This window comes from Gymnodraco acuticeps, unplaced genomic scaffold (assembly GCF_902827175.1).
Source record: "Gymnodraco acuticeps unplaced genomic scaffold, fGymAcu1.1, whole genome shotgun sequence".
NCBI classification, from domain to species: domain Eukaryota; kingdom Metazoa; phylum Chordata; class Actinopteri; order Perciformes; family Bathydraconidae; genus Gymnodraco; species Gymnodraco acuticeps.
In genome coordinates this window covers 342,169-356,460 of record NW_022990779.1, presented here as the reverse complement: position 1 = coordinate 356,460, position 14,292 = coordinate 342,169, and the positions used below count along the sequence as shown (strand labels likewise).

The window sequence follows — 14,292 nt, the reverse complement described above, 5'->3', positions numbered from 1 at the left end:
AAAAGAGGCTGCAACGGATCTGATAAAAACTGATCCAGATTTGAACACTATCCTGACGTCAGGACGGTGGCGCTACGGCTATTGGGCCAACTCTCCACCTATCAGGGGAATGAGAGGTTGGGCCACGGCCGGCCATTGCGCTCGAAAACCCTGGAGACGCTGTAGTACATATGCCAGGCCTGTAAGTAGCGCTGTAGTCTGCCACAAAAGCAGCAAAGAAGACTTCCCGCGCATGGTTGCCATGGTTGCCCTTCTGTTTATTCTCCGTTGTGGCAAGCGTTTGCTCCCGCTGCTGTAATTCAATGCAATCCCTCCCCGTCCGAGGCAAGCACTGTAATTCTCTCCGGTTAGTCCACCAGTAGATGACAAACACCCACCTCTCCGCCTCTTCCAAGGAACGAGGGGACCGTTCGGCAGAGTTTCAGTTAGGTTTCTTTCGCCGGTCAAGATGTCCGTTAAAGTTTAAATCTTCCGGACAAAATTAGAAAAGTGCCGGTCAAAGGTCTTCTTTGTTATTTATTGAGCTTTAAACAAATGAATAAGACTCTATATAATACTATAATAAAACACGGAGGATGGAGATCTATTTTTCTCCCCCTCTTCTGACTTGATAGAAGTCTCCTGCAGGGGGGCGTGGTCAGCTGCAGCTCACAAAAACAGGGCTGGAGAACAGCAAATAGAGCGAAATGAGGCATGGCTAAAATGCATGATCCGTTTGGTATTTTGAAAACAGAAACGTATAAATATACCTTTATATAGGTATGGCCCTACAATATATCATTTAAATATACCATGATAGGTGTCCTTTAACTTATTAATATTAACACAACAGCTCAGTAATACAGCCATGGAGCAGGTTTAGTGTATGTGTGTGGTCTATAGCAGAGAAACACACGAGTATAATTAGAATATTGTACTTCTACCACCAAGTAAAGGCTTAGAGTGAGTGTCAGCACCTGATGACGATGGAATCTGACGAGGAAGACGCAACTATTTCTTGCACCGAAATGGGATGGGCACCGGAACCTGGTATTATTGCAGTGAACAAACAAATTAAAACTTATTTCGGTTAACTACGATGCTTTTACACCGCTCACTCTGCTGCTGACACGCACCTCATCTGCCCCCAATTACACACAAAACCTCTCAAGATGGCACTCGTAGCGACCGGACCGTGTCCATTGAAGCTACAGCGACATCGTGTTTTATGGCGAGGAATGCGGTTTCCATGGCAACAGCGTATGGTGAGATCTCAGATTTGGCGTAAAGCTGTTGAGGCATGGACCGGTGATATACAAGCGAAGTTTGGGGGTGCGATCGACCGTGTCCATTGGAGTTACAGCGACATCGTGTTTTATGGCGAGGGATGCGTTTCCATGGAAACGGCATATGATGACACCCCATAATTTACGTAGAGCTGTTGAGGGCAGGACCATTAATAGTAGAGGAACAAACCCCCAAAAAAGGCTTTAGTTATCAAGATAACCCTACGCGAGGTAGAACAAAGCACAACCATGTTTTTTCATTACTTTAATATCTGTAATATATGAAACGGATTGTTGTATACAAATATTTTACTGCAAAATAAAAAAAATTGGTTGATGTACGGAACCTTCCCATAACCGAAAATAGTGAAAATGTAGGCTCCTCTGAAGGGGGCCATGTCAACCTTATCACGTGTATATCTGGAAATAAGGATCAGAATGTCACCAACTTTGGTTTATATGTTCAGGGTGAGGCAAAGCATACACTAAAGCACATTTTGTTCCAATATCTTTGTCCATCTTTGTAAACTATACAATTAAACACTGATACAATTTAGGCTGAAATGAAATTTGAAAGGAAAAATCCACAAGGTATATTTATACTTTTCTGTCATTATTAAAGTTAGGAGACCAACCCCCAAAAAACCTTATTTATATGTACCAAAGAGTGTTATCTTATGATAAAAGTTGGTTATTTAACTATTAGGGGCTGGTAACAGGGCCGGACTGGGACAATAAGTCAGGCCGGGAATTATACATCCAGTCAGGCCACTACCAGTTTTCTTTTGTGCCATTTTCCTGGATTTATTTGTCAATATTTACAGTGTTGCTGCCCATAGTGATAGCCCTAAACTTTAAATCTACTACCCCAGAATAAACATATGTACATGGGTTACTATTTAAAAAAAATGTGCAAATCTATTTAGGAACCTATCCATGTGAACATATTGTAAGTGGAGGTGGACCTCAAATCCTCTAGGGGGCCCGGGGGCATGCTCCCCCGGTAAGATTTTTTTTTTTTAAATGTTGGAATTAAATGCATCAATCTGGTGCACTTTGAGGGGGAAATAAAGAGACTACATCCATATGAAACAAAACTGTATACATTTAAATAATCATAAAATCATAAGAACATGGCCATAACCAATAACATACCATATCCAATATGAAAAAACATTGAAACTTGTTTATTTATTTGTTTTTGGTTCATTTATAGTTGTGAGTGTGTCTGTGCTCCTGAATCAGCCTCTCCTGTCTCCCTCCTCTCCCCCTGCTCCTCTTTGAGGCAGCAGCAAAGACTAGTTTTAGCTCTTAAAGTGTATCTTACCTTTTTTCACCTAGTTACAATTTTTTTTTTTTATTATTCATGCCTATTTTACTAATCACTCCCCCTTCAAAAGGAAATATGTGTTCACATAAATGGTGACCAAACCGTTTGAGACCCACTGAGATAACTTAGACTAAGTTAACCATCTAAACACTCAGAGTCCTTTACCTCACATGAGCTGTAGTTATCAGTCTCTCAGTCTGACAGGAGAGGACTCTGCTCCATCTTGTTGACAGCTCATTATATCCGTTAGCGCCGCTAGCTAGCAACAGATGCTAACAACAACAATAGACGTAACTGGTGCGTATGAGGGGCCGTACAAGCCGTAATTCATACTGGTCCTCTCACGCACATACATTCTCCTTTTACATACATATATTTTCACTCTTGCATACATACATTCTCCTTTTACATACATATATTTTATAATATGCATGTCTGAAGAGAATATATGTATGCAAGAGAAGAATGTATGTATGTGTGAAGATAATATATGTATGCAAGAGAAGAATGTATGTATGTGAGAGAGAAAGTATAGTGGAAACGGAAGGAGTATGGTTGAAACGGAAGGCAGGTCATTCTTGCGCTGTGATTGGCTCAGAAGGTCGAGCGGGGCGGGCTCATGTTCAGAACTTCTGATTTCAAATCAACATAACATGATGGAGGGAGATGAATCGCGTAGATTGCAGCAAGCATTAGGGGTTTTAAGGAACATTTTGTCAACCCCTGAAACTGTCACATCCCTGTCATCGTCCCTTGAGCGGCAGAGGACAGGCTCACAGGCACAGGAGCAGCACGTTTCTCACAGCGCGGTGGAGAGTGAGCTGAGAGAACCTTTCAGACCTGCCAACTCCCAAGTCGCTTCGGCAGGCCAAGCAGATGAAGGAGGACAAACTGGAGGATCTTTGAGATACCAAACTCAGCTCCACTTTGGGAAGTGGAACTCGCGACCAAGGAAAAGGTGAGAACAACGTACATTGTAACTTAAATGGAAGTTGTCAATCTTCTCGAAATGTATGTTTGCTTATTTAGCAACACACTTTAGCATGCTAAGTGGCCGTACACATGCTGCATCTTTACCGCCTGGTAAACGTGAGGCGCGTCGCTCGGGCGCGTTCAGCGGGGTGCCAAAGTTTCAAGGCCGCTGAGGCAGGTTTTTTTAGGTGTTTTATAACAATATTGTCCGTGGAACAGCAGTGTTTTCCCTTGAAAACAACGTGTCTGTCTCTGCTCTACCCACATAATCACACCAATGTGTGTATGACCACCAGACTCTGGGACAGTTTCATCCGACAGGCCATAAGACTGTTAAACACCTGAACTAAGAATATCCATAACATTCACCTGTGTATAAATTACTAATTATGTATCACTTGTATACTCTTATGGCACTATTTTATTGTGTTTAGTTGCTCTATTGCAGTGCTTCTCAAAGTGTGGTAAATAAATACATTTAAGTTTTCCGCACTCTCGCGGGAATATCTCCGCAATGGAACAAGCTTAATTTCTATTGCATGATAAAGCCCAGGGCAACACCTTCGTCACACATGTTGTCACTTGTTTGTACCATTTTCAGGCGATTTATAATCTGTTCTAGAAAAACGATGTGTTTTGCACTTTGAATTGCCTTGTGTTGAAAAGTGCTATATACATAAACTTGCCTTGGGATATTTGTGGAGTTAGGTGGTCCGCGAGTGTTTTTTTTATTGGTTAAGTGGTCCTTGGTATGAAAAAGTTTGAGAAACACTGCTCTATTGTATCTGTGTTATTGTGTTGCTCTGTTGGAGGAGCCTGTGACCTAAGATTTTCATCGACAGAACTACCCTGTAGCTATGTACGCATGACAATAAAAGCCTTGAATAGACCTTAAAGGCTTTTATTTCCGATTAATACAATGACAACTAATATAACTGTGTAACACTTGTAGACATGTCAATCGAGATGTGTAGAAAATTGAAGTATTTTTTTCTTCACACGCTTTTAAATTCCATGGACAATGACAAGTATGCTACTGTAATATTGAGCTACAACTTGATGAACTAACGTTACTAAATGTTGGATGAATGTTTAAGTTTACATATTTCTAACTATCACGCTAATGTTTTTAGCTTGCTATGCTGTTGATTAGTCCCCAATCTGTTTAAGGTGGGGAATGTGAAATCATTTCCCTTGCTAGCGGACAGCATACATATTGATGAACTTAATCTTGCTAGAAGAGGTTAATCGAAGTCTATGTTGTGTATGGGTCAATATCTAAAGCATTACAGAGCAGGTGAGGACACATTGCTGACACACTTCTGTATTGTAAGTTAAGAAGATAATTAATGTATTCCAGCTCCGTCTAGTTTTGTCTTTCAGTAGAAAGACAACACTTTATTTATGATATATGATATATCGCTTTGAGCACCAGGAAAAGCGCTTTATAAATGTAATGTATTATTATTATCTTTTAATGAATATAAAATAAAAAATCTGCTTTGTTTTGTAGGGCCAAAACAGTTTATCATGAGACTTTCAACAAAGACATCATCCTTCTTCCGGGACCATCCAGCACTGCCGTCATAAAGCTTCGGACAAAGCAACAGTTGCATGAACAAGGACATATATTGAATGGATTTGAATTCCAGAAATCCTGGGACCACAGGACTGTCACTGATCAAATTAGGGATGCCTTTGGAGAAAAACTCTCAGCTGATGTGAGGTAAGCACTTTAATGTAATCATCCAGTCCCAGTCCAAACTGTGATATAGTGATTATATTCAAATGAAAAAAGGACCTAACCTATTAAGCCAGTTATTCATACTAGTACATTTGATTTTGTGGCATTGCTTATGTTCGTTCTCATTTATTTTTCTGACTGCCATCATCAAAGAGGAAATGGAAAACAGACTGTCAGAGGATCCGTTTCAATGTGTCTTGTGCGTTTTTTTTAACCTTTTGTCATTTTACCCACTGCTTTTCAGCCTAGAGCTTCTGATGGCATGTGGCAACAGATTGATCAAGCCAAAACTGCGTGCTGGACAGGAACTGGATGCAAATCTCATACATAAAGTGTATAAATCGAAAGCCCTATACATCATTACATTACATTACATTACATGTCACTTGTTAGACGCTTTTATCCAAAGCGACTTACATACTCAATACTGTGGGCAATCCCCACAGGAGCAATTTGGGGTGAAGTGTCTTGCCCAGAGACACAACGACATGCTGACTGCAGTGGGGTCTGATGACCCCACTGCAGTCAGCATGTCGTTGTGTCTCTGGGCAAGACCATCAAAGTCAATTTTGGTATGTGATATCACATTTGAATTAACCTGCAGAACATTGTAAAAATAATAACCCATAATCGGTGTATAAACATGCCTGAAGATTAAATGTTGTCAGTTACCTCTGACATTTGAAATGTATGTTCTTCTTGAACTTTAATTTCAGCTTTGTAGTCATGAAAATGTTTACTAGCTATGTGTTTATTTATTTTTGTACTTCTATAGACTAATGCAGAGTTGGAATGCCCGTTTTAAATGTTACAGTATATCCAAGCACAGAAATTGACTTAATTAGCAGCTGCCTAGTTGGACTAACAGAGCTAATAATAGAAGGGGATACTGGTACTCGTCGGGAGATGTCACTTTTAAAGCATGGACAGTGTTAGTGTATTCTAGAACCCCGAAGGCAGGAGAGACTGAAAAGAGTCAAGGGAAGCTTATAAAAGTTAACAGCATTTAATTACACAAAAGATGCGGTGGTGTACAAATGAAATGTGCGAGTGGAGGCACTCTCCTCATCCGCCCGGTCAGTCCAAGTCAGCAGGTGGAAGAGGTCAATTATTGGCTTGCTCTTCCTGTTGTCATCGGAGGTCTTTTCCTATTGGCCGGCGTCGTCGGGGGCGGGTCCAATGCAATTTCTGCCTTTTTCTGTTGTTAAATTATATAATTCTGGTGTCTGTGGTTATTTAAACATTCCCTAATAAACGTTATTCAGCGGTAATAAATGAGTGCTAAACCCAGTGTGCAACATCACATGTAATTTCACCTTTAATTCACGGTTTGAAAATGCAGCATTTTGCCGCATGCTAACCGGAAGTGAATAATTTTCAGAATAAAAGTATTAAGTTAATAGTTAGTGAACTTCCGGTTTTTCAGAATAAAACTGATTTAAATTAAATAGTGTATTTAATTCAAATTACGCCATATCAACATTGATTTTAATTTCTAACAACAGTAAAAGTAATTGTTAGCAATATAATCATTAATCCAAGTGTTTCCAGATACTCTTCAGTGTACAGTTGAAATGTAGTATATCTGAAATTTATTTTTATGTCTTTCCAAGGATGAGGTTACAGGCTATAGCAGTGAGGACAACAATTGTGCGGAAAACACTGGTTCAGCAAGGCAGCTGCGCTCCTCATTTCGACCACGAGATAGACAGTCAAATGCATCTTCAGACAGTTTCAACAGTCCAATGACTGCCTCCCCACCAAACTGTACTTCTGCAGTTCAACCTTTTGCCTCATCACTTGGGTGTGGAGCGTCATTCACTCAAACTCCTGCCTTGACCTACCAAAGCAGTATCTCACCCTACCACAGCAACACATCCGCGAGCAGTTATTCTACTCAACTGCCAGTATGCTCACTGGAAAGCTACCCTTCCAGCAGTCAGCCTTCTACATCATCATTTGGAGGAACAACTTCTGTTGATCCAGCTCCGGGCAGCACTCCAGCAAGCCATTGTCCTGTGTTACCCTCTACCTCAGGGGTGGGGAACCTTTTTCCTCTCAAGGGCCATTTCAATTTTTTCAACATCCTCCGAGGGCCGTACAAATGATTGACCTCTGCTTAAAAAAACAAAAATCACAGCCCATTCATTTGGCCTTTCTTTCATTCTGTGCAAAGAAAAAGCAACCTCTTAATCCAGATATCTCACCATGACTCGCGCATGCATGCACGTGCACGGTTGTAGCATGACCACCCAAACAGAAAGATATGGACACAAGATGTGTGCAAATGTATTTAGTTTCCTATCCATGTGGACATGATTTAAGTGGGGGGGGGGGACCTCACCTCCTCTAGGGGGGACCGGGGGCATGCTCCCCCGGGAAGATTTGTTTTTAAATGTTGAAGTTAAAAGCATCAATCTGGTGCACTTTGAGAGCAACATTAGGAGATCTATGGATACATCTCTCAACACCCAGATGAAACAGAACTGGAAGCAGATTTATTTTTCTTTATGGATATTTTACAAATCACTCTCCTTTCAAACTGTATTCTTGTTTATTAATAACAACTTTTTTTACTGTCATATAGTATTTTATACCTCTTTACTTTATTCTCTTGTTTTTTTATAACTATAATGATCATATAAAGATGTGCCTTTACCTCACTGGTTGTAGAAAAAGCTTCTTATATTCGTTAGCATAGCTAGCTAACCAGATGCTAATAACAACAAAGTTATTGACTGTATGATCAGTATGACAGATGAGCAGATCGCCACTGGCCTTTCAACTAAAGACACAGCCACGCAAAAACTGCAGCATGTGTACGGCTCCTTATGGGTACTGCAATTTTTGGCCGGAGCGGCGTTCTGGTGCTCTCCGTCAGAACTGCACCCCTGTCAGACAAGAAGATATATACCACGTGATGACACGTTAGGCTCGTGTTGTGTTCAAGGACCCTGACCTTGGCCAGGAAAAACAGTCACTCGCTTGTTTAATGTTTTTGCGGTCTAGATTTCTTTAATTTTTTTCTTTTTTGCGTGTTTATAAATTACCTCGAGGGCCGCACCAAATGGTCTCGCGGGCCGTATACGGCCCGGGGGCCGGAGTTTCCCCACCCCTGCTCTACCTCAACACACCACCAATCAGCAATCTATGATAGCTACCTTACAATAATGTCTGCATTGTCTGACGAGTCTTCTGATGAGGAATTGAACCAGGCTATACTAGCAAGCCTGCAGAGTGAAAGGTTAGTTCAAAAAAGATCTCGGAGGGCATGCAAAAACACTGGTCAACACACACACATAATGCCACTTGCTTAAAACTAGTGTGTGTGCCCTAACTTTTATTTATCTTGCTAGTTCCAGGATGGCTACGGGATGTTTGGTGCCGGTGAGAGATATTTTGCAAGATCTTGCAACAAAAATAAATCATCAGAAGAAATGCAAGTTCAACATCAACCGATCCACAGTCCTGGATGGAGCCATCAGGGGTTTTAAACGAGGGACATACGATCCATGTCACACTATTTCTGTCAGGTTTTCTGATGATATGGGAGTACCTGAAGAGGCTGTGGACTTGGGTGGACCAAGAAGAGAGTTTCTAAGACTTCTAATGGAAGCTTTGCCCAAATCTCCGATGTTTGAGGGAGAAGAAGGCAAACTGAACTTGGCCTTTGACAGTACTGGTATGTATTGATTGTAATCTCATATGATAAACTCCAGATAACCATTTATTACATGTATATCACTGTTTTATATGATCTTACAGGCATTTTTCAAGTCTTTATACGCATGCATTGTCAAATATATAATAATTTTCATTTCTTCTAGCCTTGAGAGAGGACCGGTACTTTATTGCAGGCAGGGCCATTGCAGTAAGCAATGGCGGTTCTCCCGCAGGCTTTCTGTCCCCAACTCTCTTCTCTTGCCTTGTTGATGGCCCAGAATTGGCTAAGCCAGTGTTGGAAGATGTTGCGGATATTGACCTGCACGAAAAAATTAAGAGGGTAATTTATTTTCCTCAGTTTTAGACTATGTTGTGCTGTAAGTGTGTCTGTTTCTACACTAGTAGCTAGTGCAGAGGGGAATATGTTGAAATGTTGGCGCTTTCAAATGTTGTTTTTTTGTATGTATTGGAAGGTCACGGAGGGTAAATCATTGGAAGATCTGCTAGCAACAACGGAACCACTTGAGGAGTATTTGGCCAATGCTGGCTGCGTGAGGCCGCTGCGGAGGTTGGAAGACAAGAATCTGCTTGTAGATGACATCCTGATGTTCCAAGTGATACACAGAGTGCATGGTCCTTTTGAGAGGTACATTTTTATCCTCAGTTTTTTGCCTCTCCAATAAGGAATTGAAACCCATGAAGATTGCATTGTGTTCAGGGTTTTCTGTCGGCCATTTCTGTTGAAGTGTATGCAGTAATTTCCCGACTAAACCGCACCGTATATAAGCCACATGACAGTATTATGTTACATCATCGTGTCACATAGGCTAAAACTAAATGCCAGGTGGTTGTGGTGCGAACGCTTCGAGCCAGGCTAAAACTAAATGCCAGGTGGTTGTGGTGCGAACGCTTCTAGCCATTTAAAAAGTTGTTGTACAAAGTAGTTGTGGGTTTGGGTTGTGTGTTGGAGCAAAAATACTGTAAACTAGACCCTCCAGAAAAACGCGGGCAAAAACCCTTGATTATGCGATTAAACATGCAGGGTTTTTATGTGATTTTATGCGGTGAAATTGTGGGAAGTTGCAAAATATGCTAAATCTTTTTTTTTAAATATTGGGCTATTTATTTATTCTCTCTCACACACAACCTGCCACTAACGTTAAACCCCTTTACTATTCAATTAAACACATTCAATGTTTATTTATTGTAAAAGCAATTGGGCTATTTTAATCACACACACACACACACACACACACTCACACACACACACACACACACACACCACACACACACACACACACACACACACACACACACACACACACACACACACACACACACACACACACACACACACTTCTCCGCCCCATTCTGTTTTCATTTACTCGTTCGTTATCTGACCAGCTTCAATCTTGTAGGCTTCTTGTAGCCCTCGAAAGGGTTTTGGAGGTTGATGCCTCGGTGAACGTGAGTTGTTTGGCTTTCTTGTCCGCAGCAGCAGAAAGCATTTTCAAATGTTTGAATGAATCAAAGTGGCTCGTCACCGTCGATGTTCTCTTATGCTCCAACACACAGTTGCACGGGGTGCAGAATAGTTTCCCCCCACTTTTGTGCAAGACATCGGGGAACTGCTTTGCCCGGTCTTTAGCAGAAATGTTCGTCGGTAAATGAGATGGATTAGATGTTTTCATCTTGGTGTTTTCTCTCTCGTGTGAGTTCCACACGTAGTGAACGTAATCTAACTACGGTGTTGTTTACCTTCTGTGATGCACGAGCTGATGACGTCACGTAATCTACATCATCATCATCATCATCACTACTTCACGTCAAGACGAGTTAACTTTTTTTTTTCTCAACTTTGTGTGGAAAAATGCGGGGATTATGCGGTAAATTCTGCGATCACAGAATTGCATTTTTCTGGAGGGTCTAGTAAACCCTCCCCGCACGCGTACATACACACATGTATTTTTCTCCTGTTTGAACAGCATCTAAGCAAGTCATTTTTCCTTGCCATGACGTTTAAAAAGGACTACATGTGAAGATGTAAAAGCTTCTTAGTTCAAACTTAAGTCGCCAATCAAAACACTTTAAAAAGCAAGTGTGATTTTTACTCAGATTTCGGGATGGACTGAGAACACTTGGTGTGCTGGACAAAATCCAAGCTCACCCGGAGAGTTTTCACCCCCTTCTATGCTGGTCTCCTACAAACCTCACAGCAGACCTGCTTGACAGCCTCTTCACCATCCGCCTATCTACAGTTGGCAGCAATAGAAGGAGTGCTGAATAAGTTGTTGTTCCTTTCTGGAGAGACTACCTTACAGATGCAGAAGGTTAATGTATATTTGTTTAAAGCGTTTCTTGTATGAACTGAAATATCTTCTCGCTTGTAATGAACAATGCACTGCATCTTGACGTATCAGTTAAGTGCAGTGGTTTTTTTGTTTGTTTGTGTTCTTTCTAATTTCCGATGTATTGACTTTTCTCTAGCTCAAGAGGGAACACAGAAGCTGAGGACAATTCTCGCCTTTGCCACTGGAGCCAATACTGTTCCACCAATTGACTTTGATCCACCACCTTCAATTGAATTTCTTCACCAAAATTATGACTCAGGAACCACTTCTAAACTTCCCATTGCAAACACCTGCATCAACTGTTTGAAGTTGCCACTGCACAGCTCTTACATAGACTTCCAGGAAAATATGGACTGTGCACTGGGCAATACCCAGGGTTTCGGCATAGCTTAATTCATGGGCAGGCCTCCATCTCAGTATTCTGTTCAAAGGTCAAGTTCACACTCAAATAAATACATTGTAGTTCAAAAAATCCCAAATAGTTACTACACGTTTTTATTGTGGATATCATTCCACAGTGTTTTGCTGGGAAAATACCCATTTCTTAAAACATTAAGGTGCCAACATCTTTTAAAGTACAGTTCAGATTTTGAGAAAGTTCAATAAAGGCAAGGCAAGGCAAGGCAAGGCAAGGCAAGGCAAGGCAAGGCAAGGCAAGGCAAGGCAAGGCAAGTTTATTTATATAGCACTTTTCAACACAAGGCGATTCAAAGTGCTTTACAAAAAATGAAAGAGATTAAGAAAATGGCATTTAAAATCAGTCATTAAAAAGAAAAGCTAATAAAATAAACATTAAAAGAAAAAAATACATGGATAAAAGTTACAGTGCTGTCAATTAAACATTAAAAGAAAAAAGTACATGGATAAAAGTTACAGTGCAGTCTAAGATATGAATAGTTCAATTAAAAGCAGCGACAAAAAGAAAAGTCTTCAGCCTGGATTTGAAAGTAGTCAGAGTTGCAGCGGACCTGCAGGTTTCTGGGAGTTTGTTCCAGATATTTGGAGCATAATAACTGAACGCTGCTTTACCATGTTTAGTTCTGACTCTGGGGACAGAAAGCTGACCAGTCCCTGAAGACCTGAGAGATCTGGATGGTTCATAATTTAGCAGGAGGTCAGAAATGTATTTTGGGCCTAAACCATTCAGTGCTTTATAAACCAGCAGCAGTATTTTGAAATCTATTCTGTGACACACAGGAAGCCAGTGTAAAGACTTCAGAACAGGAGTGATGTGATCCACTTTCTTAGTGTTAGTGAGGACTCGAGCAGCAGCGTTCTGAATTAGCTGCAGCTTCCTAATAGATTTTTTAGTGAGACCTGTGAAGACACCATTGCAGTAGTCCAGTCTACTGAAGATAAAAGCATGGACAAGTTTTTCCAAATCCTGCTGTGACATTAGTCTTTTAATCCTAGATATATTCTTTAGGTGATAGTAGGCTGATTTAGTAACAGTTTTAATGTGACTGTTGAAACTCAGGTCAGAGTCCATGACTACACCTAGATTTCTGGCTTTATCTGTTGTTTTGAACATTGCACACTGAAGCTCAGCGCTAACTTTTATACGTTCTGCCTTGGCTCCAAAAACCATTACCTCAGTTTTATCTTTGTTTAATTGGAGAAAGTTCTGACACATCCAGTCATTGATTTGTTCAATGCACTTACTCAGTGTTTGAATTGGAGCATAGTCTCCTGGTGAAATTGTTACGTAAATTTGTGTGTCATCTGCATAGCTATGGTAACTTATTTTGTTGTTCTTCATTATCTGAGCCAGTGGTAGCATGTAGATGTTAAAGAGAAGAGGCCCCAAGATGGAGCCTTGAGGAACCCCACATGTCATATTTGTCAACTCAGATGTGTATTTACCTATAGAAACAAAGTTGTTTCTGTCCTTTAAGTAGGATTCAAACCAATTCAGAACTGTTTCCGAAAGTCCCACCCAGTTCTCCAGTCGGTCTAGTAATATGCTGTGGTCAACAGTGTCAAACGCAGCACTGAGATCTAATAATACTAACACTGAAGTTCTGCCACTGTCTGTGTTTAAGTGGATGTCATTAAAGACCTTTACAAGAGCAGTCTCAGTGCTGTGGTTTGGACGAAAGCCTGACTGGAACACATCAAAACAGTCATTTAAATGCAAGAAATTACTCAACTGTTGAAAAACAACTTTTTCAATGATTTTACCTAGAAATGGGAGGTTTGATATGGGCCTGTAATTGTTCATTACTGAAGCATCTAGATTATTCTTTTTTAAGAGCGGTTTAATGACTGCAGTTTTCAGGGCCTGTGGAAAAATACCTGAGTGAAGAGATTTGTTTACTATATGAAGTAGATCTGAGGCCATGCAAGGCAAAACATCTTTGAAAAATCCTGTTGGAATAATATCAAGGCAGCAGGAGGAGGATTTCAGAAGTTGAATAATGTCCTCTAGGTTTTTATCATTAATCTGATGGAATTGTGTCATGATGTCTGAATTGATGTTAAGTGGAGATAGGGACAACACATTTACTGTTCCTGATGCAGAGGCACTGACTGCTTGTCTGATTTTCTGAATTTTGTCAGTGAAAAAGGAGGCAAAATCATTGCACGCCCTGGTGGATAGAAATTCAGAGGCTACTGACACTGGGGGGTTAGTTAGTCTGTCGACGGTAGCAAACAAGGCACGTGCGTTGTTTTTGTTTTTGGTAATGATGTCAGAGAAGAACGATTGTCGTGCGTTTTTCAATTCCAAATTATAGAGGCCAAGTCTCTCTTTATAGATTTCAAAGTGAACCTGGAGATTTGTTTTTCGCCACCTGCGTTCAGCTTTTCGACATTCTCTTTTTTCTGTTTTCACGGTCATGGCCTTTCTCCATGGAGATATTTTCTTGCCAGACACTTCCTTTACCTTAGTTGGAGCAATGGCATCTATAACATTTTTAATTTTTGAATTAAAATGATCTACTAGCTCATTTACTGAGATGTTGGCAG

General features: G+C 40.7%; 1 protein-coding gene across 2 annotated transcripts; it reads left to right on the top strand.

The window, feature by feature from the left end:
• The first annotated feature begins 3,142 nt into the window (after positions 1-3,142).
• Positions 3,143-11,881, top strand: LOC117557034 (G2/M phase-specific E3 ubiquitin-protein ligase-like). 2 transcript variants are annotated; one of them, XM_034232709.1, is made up of 7 exons: positions 3,143-3,553; positions 5,081-5,293; positions 5,556-5,645; positions 8,668-8,993; positions 9,139-9,314; positions 9,448-9,620; positions 11,462-11,881. In XM_034232709.1, exons 1-7 carry the CDS (start codon positions 3,147-3,149, stop codon positions 11,532-11,534), a joined length of 1,458 nt encoding a protein of 485 aa, XP_034088600.1. In that variant the 5' UTR covers positions 3,143-3,146; the 3' UTR covers positions 11,535-11,881. The 2 variants fall into 2 exon arrangements, with proteins under 2 accessions (XP_034088600.1, XP_034088601.1); XM_034232710.1 differs by lacking the exon at positions 5,556-5,645.
• The last annotated feature ends 2,411 nt before the right edge of the window (positions 11,882-14,292 follow it).